The following is a 14,380-nucleotide window of genomic DNA, read 5'->3' on the forward strand; positions in this document are numbered from 1 at the left end:
AGAGGCTCTAGAAGGATGGCATATATTTATACTTATGGCTGATATACATTGTTGTGCCTCAGAAGCCAACACAACATTGTAAAGTAATTATCCTCCAATTAGATTAAGAATTTTTTAAAGTTTTTTCTAACAGAAGCAAGGTCCACATTGGCTAAATTCCATATGGATGAATTATTATGAGTGAATAAAACAATGGTGTCTTATTTGGCCAGGATCCTCTTGCCTATTTGCTTATGTGCTTCTTACTCACTCAGTTGTGTCCAACTCTTTGCAATCCTATGGACTGTAGCCCGCGAGGTTCCTCTGTCCATGGGATTCTCCAGGCAAGAATATTGAAGTGGGTTGCCATGCCCTCCTCCAGGGGATCATCCTGACCCAGGGGATAGAATCCATGTCTCCTACTTTGCAGGCGGGTTCTTTACTTGATGAGCCATTGGGGTAGCCCCCTATTTGCTTATAATTTAAGACAAAAGAAAGGGTCAGAAGATAATAATTTTGTCCTGCAATTCAAATGAAGACTGTGATAATCAAGTGAATAAGCATTATAGAAATATTCAAAATTAGTGGTTGAAATAATTTTCCAATATTTTAGCTTTATTCATAACCCTAGTCTTACCATCTATTTCAAATTTAAATTTCAAGAACTCTGGCTAATAATTATAATTTTAAACCCACTGCAGTATTCTTGCCTGGAAAATCCCATGGACGGAGGAGCCTGGTGGGCTACAGTCCAAGGGGTCACAAAGAGTCAGACACGACTGAGCGACTTCACTTCACTTCACTTCACTTCACTTTACTTCAGAATATTTAAAAAGACCTTTCCTTAAACAATTGGTTAGCCTTATTATAATTATTAATTAGTCAACTCTTTTCCAACATTAAGATTATATATTGGAGGGGACATGCTCATTTATAACATCAATACTTCACTAGAAGTAAAATTCACTTTTATATTACTGTTATAAATATTATCACCAATCATAGGAGACATACCAGAGTACCCCAGCCTTTATTGCAAGGCATTGTATCATAAATATGGAGACATACTTCAGCTCCTTGAAATGGATACTTTGTCTAATCTGTACTTTGTGTCACACTATGTTTATTTAATGTTGCATAAATGATGCACTATAATATTCTGAGTAATTCTTTGCCTCATTCTACTTCTGCTATCAAATAATTTTTTAAAATAATTATTTATTATGTTCTCTGGAAATGAAACAATTCTAGTATAAATAATACATCAAAAATTGCAACAGACACCCTCCAGTATCAGTTTTCAGAAATTTTAGTATTTACTGATTTATTCGGCCATTTAAACATTTATTGAAAGCCTTCTACATGCCAGGTACCACTATGCAAGTTTCTGCTGTGCTGTGCTTAGTCTCTCAGTCTTCTCCAACTCTTTGTGACCCCATGGACTGTAGCCCACCAGGCTCCTCTGCCATGGAATTCTCCAGGCAAGAATACTGGAGTGGGTAGCCATTCCCTTCTCCAGGGGATCTTCCCGACCCAGGGATCAAACTCAGGTCTCCCACATTGCAGGCAGATTTTTTTACTGTCTGAGCCACCAGGGAAGCCCAAGAATACTGGAGTGGGTAGCCTACACCTTCTCCAGGGATCTTCCTGATCCAGGAATCAAACCAGGATCTCCTACATTGCAGGCAGATTCCTTACCAGCTGAGCTACCAGGGAAGCCCATGCAAGTTTCTGAGTACAGGGTAAATAAAATATGATTATTCATAGTTTAGATGGAAGGTCAAGAAATCATGCAAATGATTACAATACACAATGATACAGGTTGAAATAGAGTTATTCATAAACTGCAGAGATGAGAGCCTTCTTTCTCTTTACAGGACTTAGGGAGACCTATGAAAAGAAGATTTGAACTGGCTCTGAAAAATGAACAGGGCTACTCTAGAAGCAAGAGATGTAGAAAGCACGTTCCAGGAAGAAGCATCTGTATGCGTGGATGGTGGAATCGCACAGGAGAGACAAGGAGGTCTGTGAATGCAGGGGCACGTGGGTGACATCAGGCAGTGCAGTGCGGCTGAAATGCTGGGAATACAAAGGAGAAGGCATGCAGGTATAATGGTGGGTGGGCACTTTTCAAGATGGTTTAGACTTGGCACTACTTGTGATAGGGACAAAAGATTCAGCAAAATGAGACAGATGGATAAACACAAAAGATGAAAGAAACAGTTCTCCATGGTTCTCATATTAGTTTCAGATTTTTCCTTTCTGTGCACAAGGAAGGCTACCTTTCCAGTTCCTTTGCTTTTAGGCAAGCTCAGACGAATTGTCAGGCCGATATATTGTAAACAGAAGTTTAATGTGTTACTTCTGGGCTGGCAGTGAAAAACCCCTGTGTTATTCTTCCAGTGTCTCTCTTCCCCTGTCATGGAAACCCAGGGGGCCGTCTGTTGACATGAGGAACCACAAGATTATGGCTGCCTGAATTCAAGAGTCACCATATCAACGACAATTGCCCTAAAGGTAACCCAGACCCACAGTAGGTTTGGTGGACAGAATACATTTAAAAAAATGTTTTTATCAAGTCATTGAGTTTAGGGGTTTTGTCACTGCAGCATAGTACAGTTGATCCTGACCGAAACACAAATTTAAAAGTTAGTGTTTAATGAGCATATAATTTAAAGGAGTCAGAGAATGGATTCAAGGTTATAAGTTAAGAGAAATGGAGAGAAATGGAGCTACTTCTTCCTCTGAAACATGTAGGAAAGTTTAGTGGGGCGGGGGGGCACAAAGTGTAGAATGATTTTGAGGTCGCAAAGGAGAAGTTAAAACAGTTTATTCATAATGGCCACTACATTCCTATGATATTTGAAATTAAGTCTTCTGCTGAGGAGGTGAGTGGCAAGACTGAGGGAAATAAAATGATTGAGCAGTTGCTGAGGGGACAGTTACTCTACAGAATAGGAAAGAGAATCAGGCAGATAGAAGGGAAAGAATTGCAGAGCAGAGGAAGTGCTCAACTGGGTCTGTGGCTTTTGCATTTATAGCGAGGAGTCAGCCAACATGCGTTTGTCGTTTCATACAGCAATGATTGATTGCCAACTTGAGAGTAAAAACAAGCAATTAAGCTTATACGAGGGCTTGGGAAAAAAGTTATGGTATGAAGAAGAGATCTTTAAAAAACTAGGGAGGCTTGAGAAAGTAAAGTTGAAGTGAATGACAACAGCACTGGAGGCAAACAGGAAGGAAGAAAGTGAAGTCAGAAGGAGGCTGATAGAGCAAAGGATTCTTAAAAAAAAAAAATCTGGACATTTAGTAGGTTAAAGGGAAAGTTAATCTGGACTATCGGTATAGAACTGGGTAAAAGACATGAAGTTATTATAGAGATGGTAGTGTAATATAATGGCTAAGAGAAAGTTGTTTGGGACTCAATAGCTGCTCTGTCCTTTACTAGGGATATATGATATTAACCAAGTTAGCCACGTTTTTTTCCTGTGCCTCAGTCTCCTCATAGCACATTTTAAGCTCCACTGAAGGATTTTTGTTATAACTGAATGAGCCAATATACATAAAGCTCTTAGAGTAGTGCTTGGCATAAAGTACTCTATAAGTGTGAAAGTGAAGTCGCTCAGTCGTGTCTGACTCTTTGCAACCCCATGGACTGTACCCTATCAGGCTCCTCTGTCCATGGGATTTTCCAGGCAAGAGTGCTGGAGTGGGGTGCCATTGCCTTCTCCAGGGTATCTTTCCGACCCAGGAATCGAACCCGGGTCCCCCGCATTGCAGGAAGACGCTTTACCATCTGAGCCACCAGGGAAGCCCCTGTTATTAATATAGTGGTAGAAATTATGCTGAAGAAGGAAATGGCAACCCACTCCAGTATTCTTGCCTGGAAAATCCCATGGACAGAGAAGCCTGGAGGGCTGCAGTCCTTGGGGTCGCAAAGGGTTGGACACGACTGAGCGACTAACACACACGGAAATTATGCAGCCATGGAAATGGGTATTGAGGTGTAAGGAGATGAGCACTGTGGATAGAAATGGGGTTAAGAAATTGAAGAAAGAGAGACTTGGTGAATATAAGCACTGTGTGTTCTCAAGATGCTGAGGAGACACAAAGAAGATTGTGAGCTAGTGTGACGTCCGTCCTCGGTTGATGCCGTGACATCATAAGATAATGACCGTGAGGGGAGGAGAATGGCAAACTGTGGCATGACCTTCAAGACTTTTAACTTAGTAGTTTAGGAATACTGTCCACCCCTATAACTTGTTGCTGAGACAGAGAGCAAAAGAGAATGACAACCTCTGCTTTCAAGAGTTTTCAGAACCTTTGCTGCAGAGGGTGTGGAGAAAAGGCAACACTCCTACACTGTTGATGGGAAGATAAAAATTGGTGCAGCCACCGTGGTGAATAGGACAGAGGTTCCTTAAAAAACTAAAACTAGAGTTACTGTATGATCCAGAAATTCCACTCCTGGGCATCTATTTAGAGAAAACTCTAATTCAAAAAGATGCATGCACCCCAATGATCATTGCAGCACTATTTACAACAGTCATGGAAATGACCTAAGTGTCCACCGACAGAGGAATGCAAAAAGAAGATGTGGTACATACACACAAGGAAATATTTGTTGTTGTTGTTGTTGTTTAGTCACCAAGTTGTGTCCAAGTCTTTGGGACCCCAAACTCACCCATAAAAAGGAAAGAAATAATGCCATTGCAGCAACATGGATGGAAGTAGAGATTATCATATGAAGTAAGTCACGTAGAGACAAGCACCATATGATATTGCTTATATGTGGAATCTAAGAAGATGATATAAATGAACTTATTTACAAAACAGAAATAGATTCACAGACATAGAAAAGAAATTTATGGTTACCAAAGAGGAAAGGTCGGGGAAGGGATAAATTAGGAGTCTGGAATTAAAATATATATATTATGTATAAAATAGGTAACCAATAAGGACCTACTGTATAGCACAGGGAACTATATTCAATATCTTGTAGTAACCTGTATTAGAAAAGGGTCTGAAAAAGAATATGTGTATATATGAATATGAAAAAAAAAGTTTTCAGGAACTTTTATCAAGTAAAAGCCAAGTTTTGGACTTCCCTGGCTTTCCAGTGGTTAGGACTCTACACTTCCGCTGCAGAGGGCACAGGTTCCATCCCTGGCCAGGGAACTTAGGTCCCACCTGCTACACAGCTCAGGCAAAACAAAACAAAACAAAAAAAACGAAAAGAGAAAGAAAAAGCCACGTTTTAGTTAATGCAGTGAGGAGGAAAAGAAAATGAAGGGAAATGAAGCAAATTCTGTGGATATTCATGAATGAAGAGTTGCAAAGTCATATGGGAAAAGTTGTTTTTTTTTTCTCAGCAGAATCATTAAGTGCACACTTCGGAGGAAGAAAACGTAAGAAGTTTTCTGAGGAGAAATGGAAGAATACACACCCTGAGCCATTATCATGGGCTAAGAGATGGGGGTTAAGTTACTTTGGGTTTTCATATAACTTAACACATCCATTTTCTTTTCTACGTCGACCATCTGTACTGTCATTAGAGTGTACGACTGAGCGACTTCACTTTCACCTTTCACTTTCCTGCATTGGAGAAGGAAATGGCAACCCACTCCAGTGTTCTTGCCTGGAGAATCCCAGGGACGGGGGAGCCTGGTGGGCTGCCGTCTATGGGGTCGCACAGAGTCGGACACGACTGAAGTGACTTAGCAGCAGCAGCAGTAGCATTCTCAGGTGTAACCTAGAGCTCACCGTCGTGCTCTTTTATCATGTAAGTTAAACGTAAGTACATTTATCACATTTAAAATATTTGAAGAATAAGTAGTTTCAACGTTGTTTAAACCATTCCAAATCATAGAAAATTATACTAAGCTTGTTAATATATTTTATGAACCTGGCATAATGTTAACAGTAAAGGTCAGATCAGATCAGATCAGATCAGTCGCTCAGTCGTGTCTGACTCTTTGCTACCCCATGAATCGCAGCACGCCAGGCCTCCCTGTCCATCACCAACTCCTGGAGTTCACTCAGACTCACGTCCATCGAGTCAGTGATGCCATCCAGCCATCTCATCCTCTGTCGTCCCCTTCTCCTCCTGCCCCCAATCCCTCCCAGCATCAGAGTCTTTTCCAATGAGTCAACTCTTTGCATGAGGTGGCCAAAGTACTGGAGTTTCAGCTTTAGCATCATTCCTTCCAAAGAAATCACAGGGCTGATCTCCTTCAGAATGGACTGGTTGGATCTCCTTGCAGTCCAAGGGACTCTCAAGAGTCTTCTCCAACACCACAGTTCAAAAGCATCAATTCTTCAGTGCTCAGCCTTCTTCACAGTCCAACTCTCACATCCATACATGACCACAGGAAAAACCATAGCCTTGACTAGACGGACCTTTGTTGGCAAAGTAATGTCTCTGCTTTTGAATATGCTATCTAGGCTGGTCATAACTTTCCTTCCAAAGAGTAAGCGTCTTTTAATTTCATGGCTGCAGTCACCATCTGTAGTGATTTTGGAGCCTAGAAAAATAAAGTCTGACACTGTTTCCACTGTTTCCCCATCTATTTGCCATGAAGTGATGGGACCGGATGCCATGATCTTCGTTTTCTGAATATTGAGCTTTAAGCCAACTTTTTCACTCTCCACTTTCACTTTCATCAAGAGGCTTTTGAGTTCCTCTTCACTTTCTGCCATAAGGGTGGTGTCACTTAAGAATACAGATGCAAAATTATTAATAAAAAACTAGCAAATAAAGTCCAGTAGTGTGTCAGTGATGAGCTAGTACTGCCAAGATGAAAAGATAGTTTCCTGTCAGGAACTCTTTCAGTAAGAGAGTTCTTAAAATAACATAACTTCCATCTGAGACATCAATGAAGCCCATTACACCAGTATATTAATGGATTAAAATGATTCAAATAGATGCTGAAAAGGCATTAGGTTAAAATCAGTAGTCATTTCTACTAAAACTCCAATCAAAATAGAAATAAAAGAAAATCACCTAAATATGATAAATGCTACTTATATAAAACCAATTTCTATCTATTTTAAAACTATTATAAGGGAATTTGGTAACAAACCTGTAGACACAATATTTCAAAAGCAATAGTGGTTCTTTACTAGAAATAATCAGATAGAATTAGAAATGGAAAAAGAAGCCATGTACAATAATACAACATTTTTAAAATATTTTGAAATAAATTTAATAAGAAAGCTACAAAGCCTATTAAAAAGAACCATAGAATTTTATTAAAGGGCTGTATCAAGGCTGAACAAATGGAAAAACATACCTGGTTCTTGCAAGGGAAGATTTAATTTTACAAATATGTCAATTCTGCCCATATTGTGACATATTTAATGAATTTTCAATTAAAATCTCTATGGTCTTAGAAAATTGAATTATCTTACATTTTATATGGAAGAATAAATGTCCATGAGAAGCTAAGAAATGTACAAACATGAAAAATGATGATGAGATTCCTTGCCAGATATTAAAATGTTATAAAGTCAGCATAATCAAAAGTGTTGGTTATTAGCATAGGGACAGACTAACTGATTAGCAGAACAAAACAAAAATTGCAGAATATATAGGAGCACCGCATAGGAAAAGGGTGGTATTTCACTTCAATGGGGAGAGAATGGTTTAGCAAATGAGCACACTTTATGTTAGTAAGCAGAATAATTAGATATTCATTTGAAAAAAATTACAGTTGGATCACTACCTCACATGATACATAAAAACACTGCATTAGTTTTTTTTCTTCTCATCAAAGCTTTATTTACTCTTATATGTCAATAGTTCTCAGAATTTTATGCCCACTTCTTACCTGAGCTTCAGGCATACCTATTCAAGTGCCCATTTCACATTTTCACTAACATACCAAGTCCATATGTCCAAAAACATATGCTATCCATCAACCACTCATGAAACAGGCATGCTCATGGTTAGTGCTTGGGTGCTACCATCCAAATTTTTACATTAAATTCCTCAATGGGTGGGTATAATATCCACCATGGGTCAATCCCTGGTTCAGGAAAATCCCACATGCCACGGAACAGCTAAGCCATGTGTCCAAACTACTGAAGCCTCTGCTCCAGAACAAGAGAAGACATCACAATGAGAAGCCCAGGCACTGTACCTGGAGAGGAGCCCCTGTTCTCTGCAAATACAGAAAAGCCTGTGCAGCAATGAAGACCCAGCACAGCCAAAAATAAAAATAAATGAATACTTTTTAAAAAGTATCCTCAACAATTATTTCTCCCACTTGACCACATTTCCAATCACTAAATCCTTTTGATTTTGCCTATTGTTAATAAGATCCCTCAAACCAATTCATGTCTTTTCATCTCTTTAACCATTTTCTTAGACAGATAGAAGATATTTTAATTTGATCACTGCATTTACCTCATAAGTAGTATTTCTATTTCCAGCTGTGTACTCTCCAACTCATTTGTAAAAAAGAAAGAAAGAAAGAAAAATGCCATCCTTCTTAAAGAAACTGTATATGGAATATATAAAGAAATTTCAAAACTAATCAATAAGAAAATGAACAACCTAATCTAAAAAGGGTGCACAATCTGAACACTGCACAATACAAGATACAAGGCTGGCAAATAAGCATATGAAAGATGGTTGATATTACAATTCATCAGAAAGATTCAAATCAAAATCACAATCACATGTCACAACATACCCACTAGAATAAAGATAAAATATCTGATAAACATCTAGTGTTTACAAGAATGAGAAACAACCGTAATTCTTATGTCTTCCTATGGGAATGCAAAATGACACAGATACCAACTCCTGAAAGCAGATTTGCAGTATTTCATAAGATTAATAGTATATTTATCATAGAATCTAGCAATCCCACTTCTATGTATTTTTCTAAGTGAAATATGTCCACACGTGAACATACATCAGTGTTCACAGAAGCATTATTTTATAATAGCCACATCCACTGAAAGATGAATAAAGACACTGTGATTTATTCATACTATGGAAAACTCTTCATCATTAAAAAGAATGAAACATGAATACAGCAACAACATGGATGAATCTCAAAAACATTATAAGCAAGAACAGTCAAATGCTAAATGTTACATACTGTGTGCTTCTATCAATATTTTTATAAAGTTCAAGCAAGGTCAAAGTTATAATGATACTGTATAGATCCTTGATTTCTTGAGCTTGAGGGTGAGAGTGGATATATTAGTTTGCCAGGGTTGCCATAGTGAAGTACCACAGACTGGGAAGTTTAAACAGAAGAAATTATTTTCTCACAGTTCTGGAGGCTAGAAGTCCGAGATCAAGCCATCTTTGGCAGGGTTGATGTGATAGAACAGGGCTCCCCAATCTCTGGGATCTAATGCCTGATGATCTGAGGTGGGGCTGATGTAATAATAATAGAAATAAAATATACAATAAAAGTACTGTCCTTGAATCATCCTGAAACCACCCCCCACATACCAGTCTGTGGAAAACCCTTCCATGAAACTGGTCCCTGGCACAAAAAAGGTTGGGGACCGCTGTGACAGAACATGTAAAGACATTGCATTAGTCATAAAAGTTTAAAAAATTTTTTAATAAACAAAGGTTTAAAAAGATTAAAATATAGACCATATATATATGTATGTCCATAGATATATGTACATGAGTTCAGTTCAGTTGCTCAGTCCTGACTCTGCGATGCCATGGACTGAAGCACACCAGGCTTCCTTGTCCATCACCAACTCCAGGAGCTTGCTCCAACTCACATCCATTGAGTTGGTGACGCCATCCAACCATCTTATCCTCTGCCACCTCCTTCTCCTCCTGCCTTCAGTCTTTCTCAGCATCAAGGTCTTTTCCAATGAGTCAGTTCACATCAAGTGGCCAAAGTACTGGAGCTTCAGCATCAGTCTTTCCAGTGAATATTCAGGACTGATTTCCTTTAGTACTGACCGGTTTGATCTCCTTGCTGCCCAAGGGACTCTCAAGAGTCTTTTCCAACACCACAGTTGGAAAGTATCAGTTCTTCAGCGCTCAACTTTCTTTATGGTCCAATTCTTACATCCATACATGACTACTGGAAAAACCATAGCTTTGACTAGATGGACCTTTGTTGGCAAAGTAATGTTGCTGCTTTTTTAATATGCTGTCTAGGTTTGTCATAGCTTTCCTTCCAAGGAGCAAGCATCTTTTAACTTCATGGCTGTAGTCACCATCTGCAGTGATTTTGGAACCCAAGAAAATAAAGTCTGTCACTGTTTCCATTGTTTCCCCATCTATTTGGCCATGAAGTGATGAGTCAGATGCCACGATCTCAGTTTTTTGAATGTCGAGTTTTAAACCAGCTTTTTCACTCTCCTCTTTCACTTTCATCAAGAGGCTCTTTAGTTCCTCTTTGCTTTCTGCCATAGGGGTGGTGTCATCTGCATATGAGGTTATTGATCTTTCCCCCCGCAATCTTGATTCCAGCTTGTTCTTCATCCATTCCAGCATTTCACACGATGTACTCTGCATAGAAGTTAAATAAGCAATGTGACAATATACAGCCTTGACATACTCCTTTCCTAATTTGAAACCAGTCTGTTGTTCCATGTCCGGTTCTAACTGTTGTTTCGTGACCTGCATACAGATTTCTCAGGAGGCAGGTAAGGTGATCTGGTATTCCTGTCTTTTTAAGAATTTCCCACAGTTTGTTGTGATCCACACAGTCAAAGGCTTTAGCATAGTCAATGAAGCAGAAGTAGATGTTTTTTATACATATATATGTCAGGGCTTCCCAGGTGGCACTAGTGGTAAAGAACCTGCCTGCCAACACAGGAGACATGAGAGACATGGGTTCAGTCCTTGGGTTGGCAAAATCCCCTGAGGAGGGCATGGCAACCCACTTGTGTTCTTGCCTGGAAAATCCCATGGACAGAGGAGCCTGGTGGGCTATAGTCCATGGGGTTGCAAAGACTCAGACATGACTGAAGCAGCTTAGCTCGCTTGCTCAGTCATATATACATATACATATTGTCTTCATATATACATATATGTCTTCATATTACATATTGAAGACACTTTTAAAAGTTAATTAGTAAGCCAGAAATTATTAAGAAAATACAGGATTGACCTTACATAAATATTAAACTTTTTCTTAGGGCATATTATATCTTTGTTAGTTAGGATGCATTCAGCTTCAAGTTTCGAAAAATTCAAGTCATACAAGCAATAAGGGAATTTATAGGCTCACATGCTGGGAAGTCCAGAGTTATAGTGCCTCAACTCAGTGTCTTCCTCAGAATCATTTTCTGTGATTCTCCTATCCTTGCCTTCTTTTTTTCCATTGGCTTTCTAGAGGCCGGTATTATGGTGGCTACAGCAGTTTTTCTAAAAGTGTCATCTATACTTGACAATGGCTGGGAGAAAAAGTGTCGATTTTTTTCCTATTGTCCATGCTTACAGTAAAGAAAAAAACCACAGCAAGTTTCTTCTTACACTTCATTGGACCCAGCTGGCCACCTTTCTGAGTCCCTGTGGGGAGGGAAATGAATTCATGGCCTTAGGCCTAGGTGTGTGTGCATAAAAGGATTGTCACAAAATTTGGTTTTCTCAGTGTGCAGGATTTTGTGTAATTTTTAATTTCTTCTTTAGTATCAGATTGAATTTTAGAAGTAAACATATATTATTACTTCAGAAAAAAATGATAAAGCTATTTTTTTGTGGAAAAAATGTATCTCATAATAACAGCTGGAGAGAGTATGGATCTACACAGATTTTTTTTTTTTTAATCATTTCATTTCCATCTTTGTCCTGGCAGGAAGTCTTTTTTTAAAATGGAATCTTCCTTAAAAGGGAAAGTGAAAGCTGCTCAGTCGTGTCCGACTCTTTGAGACACCATGAACTATAGCCTGCCAGGCTCCTCTGTCCATGGGATTCTCCAGGCAAAAACACTGGAGTGGATTGCCATTCCTCTCTCCAGGGGATCTTCCCAACCCAGGGATCGAACCAGAGTCTCCTGCATTGCAGGCAGATTCTTAACCCTCTGAACTACCAAGGAAGGCCCTAAATATATATAGCATTATTATTTTTTAATCTTAGTTTGGCCACATCTCTCGGCACGTGGGATCTTAGTTCCCTGGCCAGGGATTTAACCTGCACCCTCTATAGTGGAAGCGAAGAGTCTTAACCACTGGGCCACGAGGGATGGCCCCCAAAACATTATGTATGTATGTATGTATGAGAAAAAGTCAGCAATGAGTTTACTTAGGTTTCTTAAACATTAACAGTTCAATTAACATTTACTTCTCATCAAACTTCTCTACTTAGTTGAAACAACAGTAGAGTGGACAGACAGGCTTGAATTATATTTCTATGATTACACTTGTTTTATGCCCTTGAAACAATGAAAAGTTACGCCCCTCTCATCTAAGAAGAGGAAACACACTAATTCCTTTTGATCTGATCCTTCCAAGAGCGACGATGAACCAGTTCCTGCCCAAGTCTCAGGATTTCAGCAGTGGGTGCGGGCGGGGTGTCCCCTGACTGCTTCAGTCTGATCATCTCGGCTCACCAGTTGTTTTTACTCGGCCTCTTCTACCCCAGGAAATGCCACCAGCGCCATCAGGCAGGGTGGGCTATTTTTAGCACTGGGCCTGCCTGGGGAAACTGGAGAACTGGAACACTCACTGACAAGGAAGTGGAAGAGAGCAAAGGCTTAAGAGAGAAAGATGAGATGCTTTATCTTTTCCTCCTGTGATTTTATTTGGCAGCTAGTCATCCAGTTAGCGAGGTCTAGGAGATAACAAAGAGCTAAAGTGCTGAGTAGCGAGATGGCTGGGGGAAGGGAAGACAGTACGCTGAGGGAAGGAGTGCGGGGCATTTTTATGTGGAAAGAAAGTAAAGCTGTGGAATTGAGTTACTTAAACACAGAGGGAAAGTTACGGGCACAGAAGTTGTTTTGCGAGAAGTCAGTCAAGACCTGAAGTGAAAATCTTTGAATTTTCTTTTCAAAAAAAGTTTTGAAAAGAGTGGCTAAAAAAAAAAATCAGCTATGACTTATGATAACTTTGTAGCCATGCAAATTTAGGCAAATTACTTAAACCTCTCTGAGGACTCAGGGTTTTTTAATTTGTAAAATATGGGTATTAGCTACCTACCTCAGAGGGTTGTGAGCCTTCAAAGTGAGCCAAATGTATGTAAAGCACTCAGCGTGGTGCCTAGAATATAGGAACCACTTAAAAAGGTGACAATGATTATTACTTTGCTTTAATTTCCATGTTCTGAAAAAAATAGCTCTATGTTCATAAAGAGGCAAAAAAAAAAAAAAAAAAAAAACCCATGTGGCAAAGGAGACATTCCCCTGTCCTTGTACACATGTACTTACACATAGGGAAACAAATTACAGATGCATTCTGGTAGCATAATCCATCCAGAATGAGGCAATGCTTAGGACAGTTATTATACTACATCACTTGAACACTGTCCACCTCTGTTTTGTAGTTTTTTAGCAACGAGGGAAAACCTGAACAATCACGAACATGGATGTAGTATGTATAAGTGTAGTATGAATTTGAGGACAAACCAAAGCAAATCAATGTGTCTCCTTTAGACACTCTGTGCTAACTAAATGTAATAGATCCCAGGGGCAAGATTAAACAGAAGATGGTAAAAGCATCAATATTAACACAGTTGAGGAATAAGAAAAAGCAATGTAGTGCCTGTAGCCTCAAGTTAATATTTGGCAAAGATTATTAATATTTAGCAAAGATTATTTATTATTATTCAAAATAATAAAATATAAAATTAATATTATATTTGTGTGTTCTAAGCAAAAGTACAATAACTCCCAGAAGATATTACTGCACTGGCCAGGACTTCATGACTTCTAAGATCCTTCCAACTCTCAGGGAAAAATAAAATTATTATTATTCCTTTGCGCTAAAAAACACAACAAATGTTGTCTCTTATAGTCTTACCTTTTCTTCAACTTGATTTTCTTCAGTTTTCTAGGGAAAAGCAGTTAACACTAACTGTCTTGGTATATGGGATTTCCCAATCTGCATATATACATCAGCTCTACTCTTCAAGATGACACATGTCATTTTGGTTTTTAGAGAATTTTTTCGTCTAGTCAAGGCTATGGTTTTTCCTGTGGTCATGTATGGATGTGAGAGTTGGACTGTGAAGAAGGCCGTGAAGAAGGCCGAGCACCGAAGAATTGATGCTTTTGAACTGTGGTGTTGGAGAAGACTCTTGAGAGTCCCTTGGACTGCAAGGAGATCCAACCAGTCCATCCTGAAGGAGATCAGCCCTGGGATTTCTTTGGAAGGAATGATGCTAAAGCTGAAACTCCAGTACTTTGGCCACCTCATGCAAAGAGTTGACTCACTGGAAAAGAGTCTGATGCTGGGAGGGATTGGGGGCAGG

At 39.2% G+C, this 14,380-nt stretch overlaps 1 protein-coding gene across 1 annotated transcript in view; it reads left to right on the forward strand.

Annotated features, from left to right (window-relative positions):
* The window catches only part of LOC138989234 (uncharacterized), a 95,033-nt gene that overhangs the window by 58,259 nt on the left and 22,394 nt on the right, over positions 1–14,380 (forward strand). The window contains exons 3-4 of the mRNA XM_070377148.1: positions 1,857–2,002; positions 2,383–2,496. Coding sequence (XP_070233249.1) covers positions 1,857–2,002; positions 2,383–2,458 — 222 coding nt within the window. The 3' untranslated portion in view covers positions 2,459–2,496. The remainder of the gene's footprint in view (positions 1–1,856; positions 2,003–2,382; positions 2,497–14,380) is intronic.

Source organism: Bos mutus, chromosome 9, assembly GCF_027580195.1.
Source record: "Bos mutus isolate GX-2022 chromosome 9, NWIPB_WYAK_1.1, whole genome shotgun sequence".
In the NCBI taxonomy this organism is placed as follows: domain Eukaryota; kingdom Metazoa; phylum Chordata; class Mammalia; order Artiodactyla; family Bovidae; genus Bos; species Bos mutus.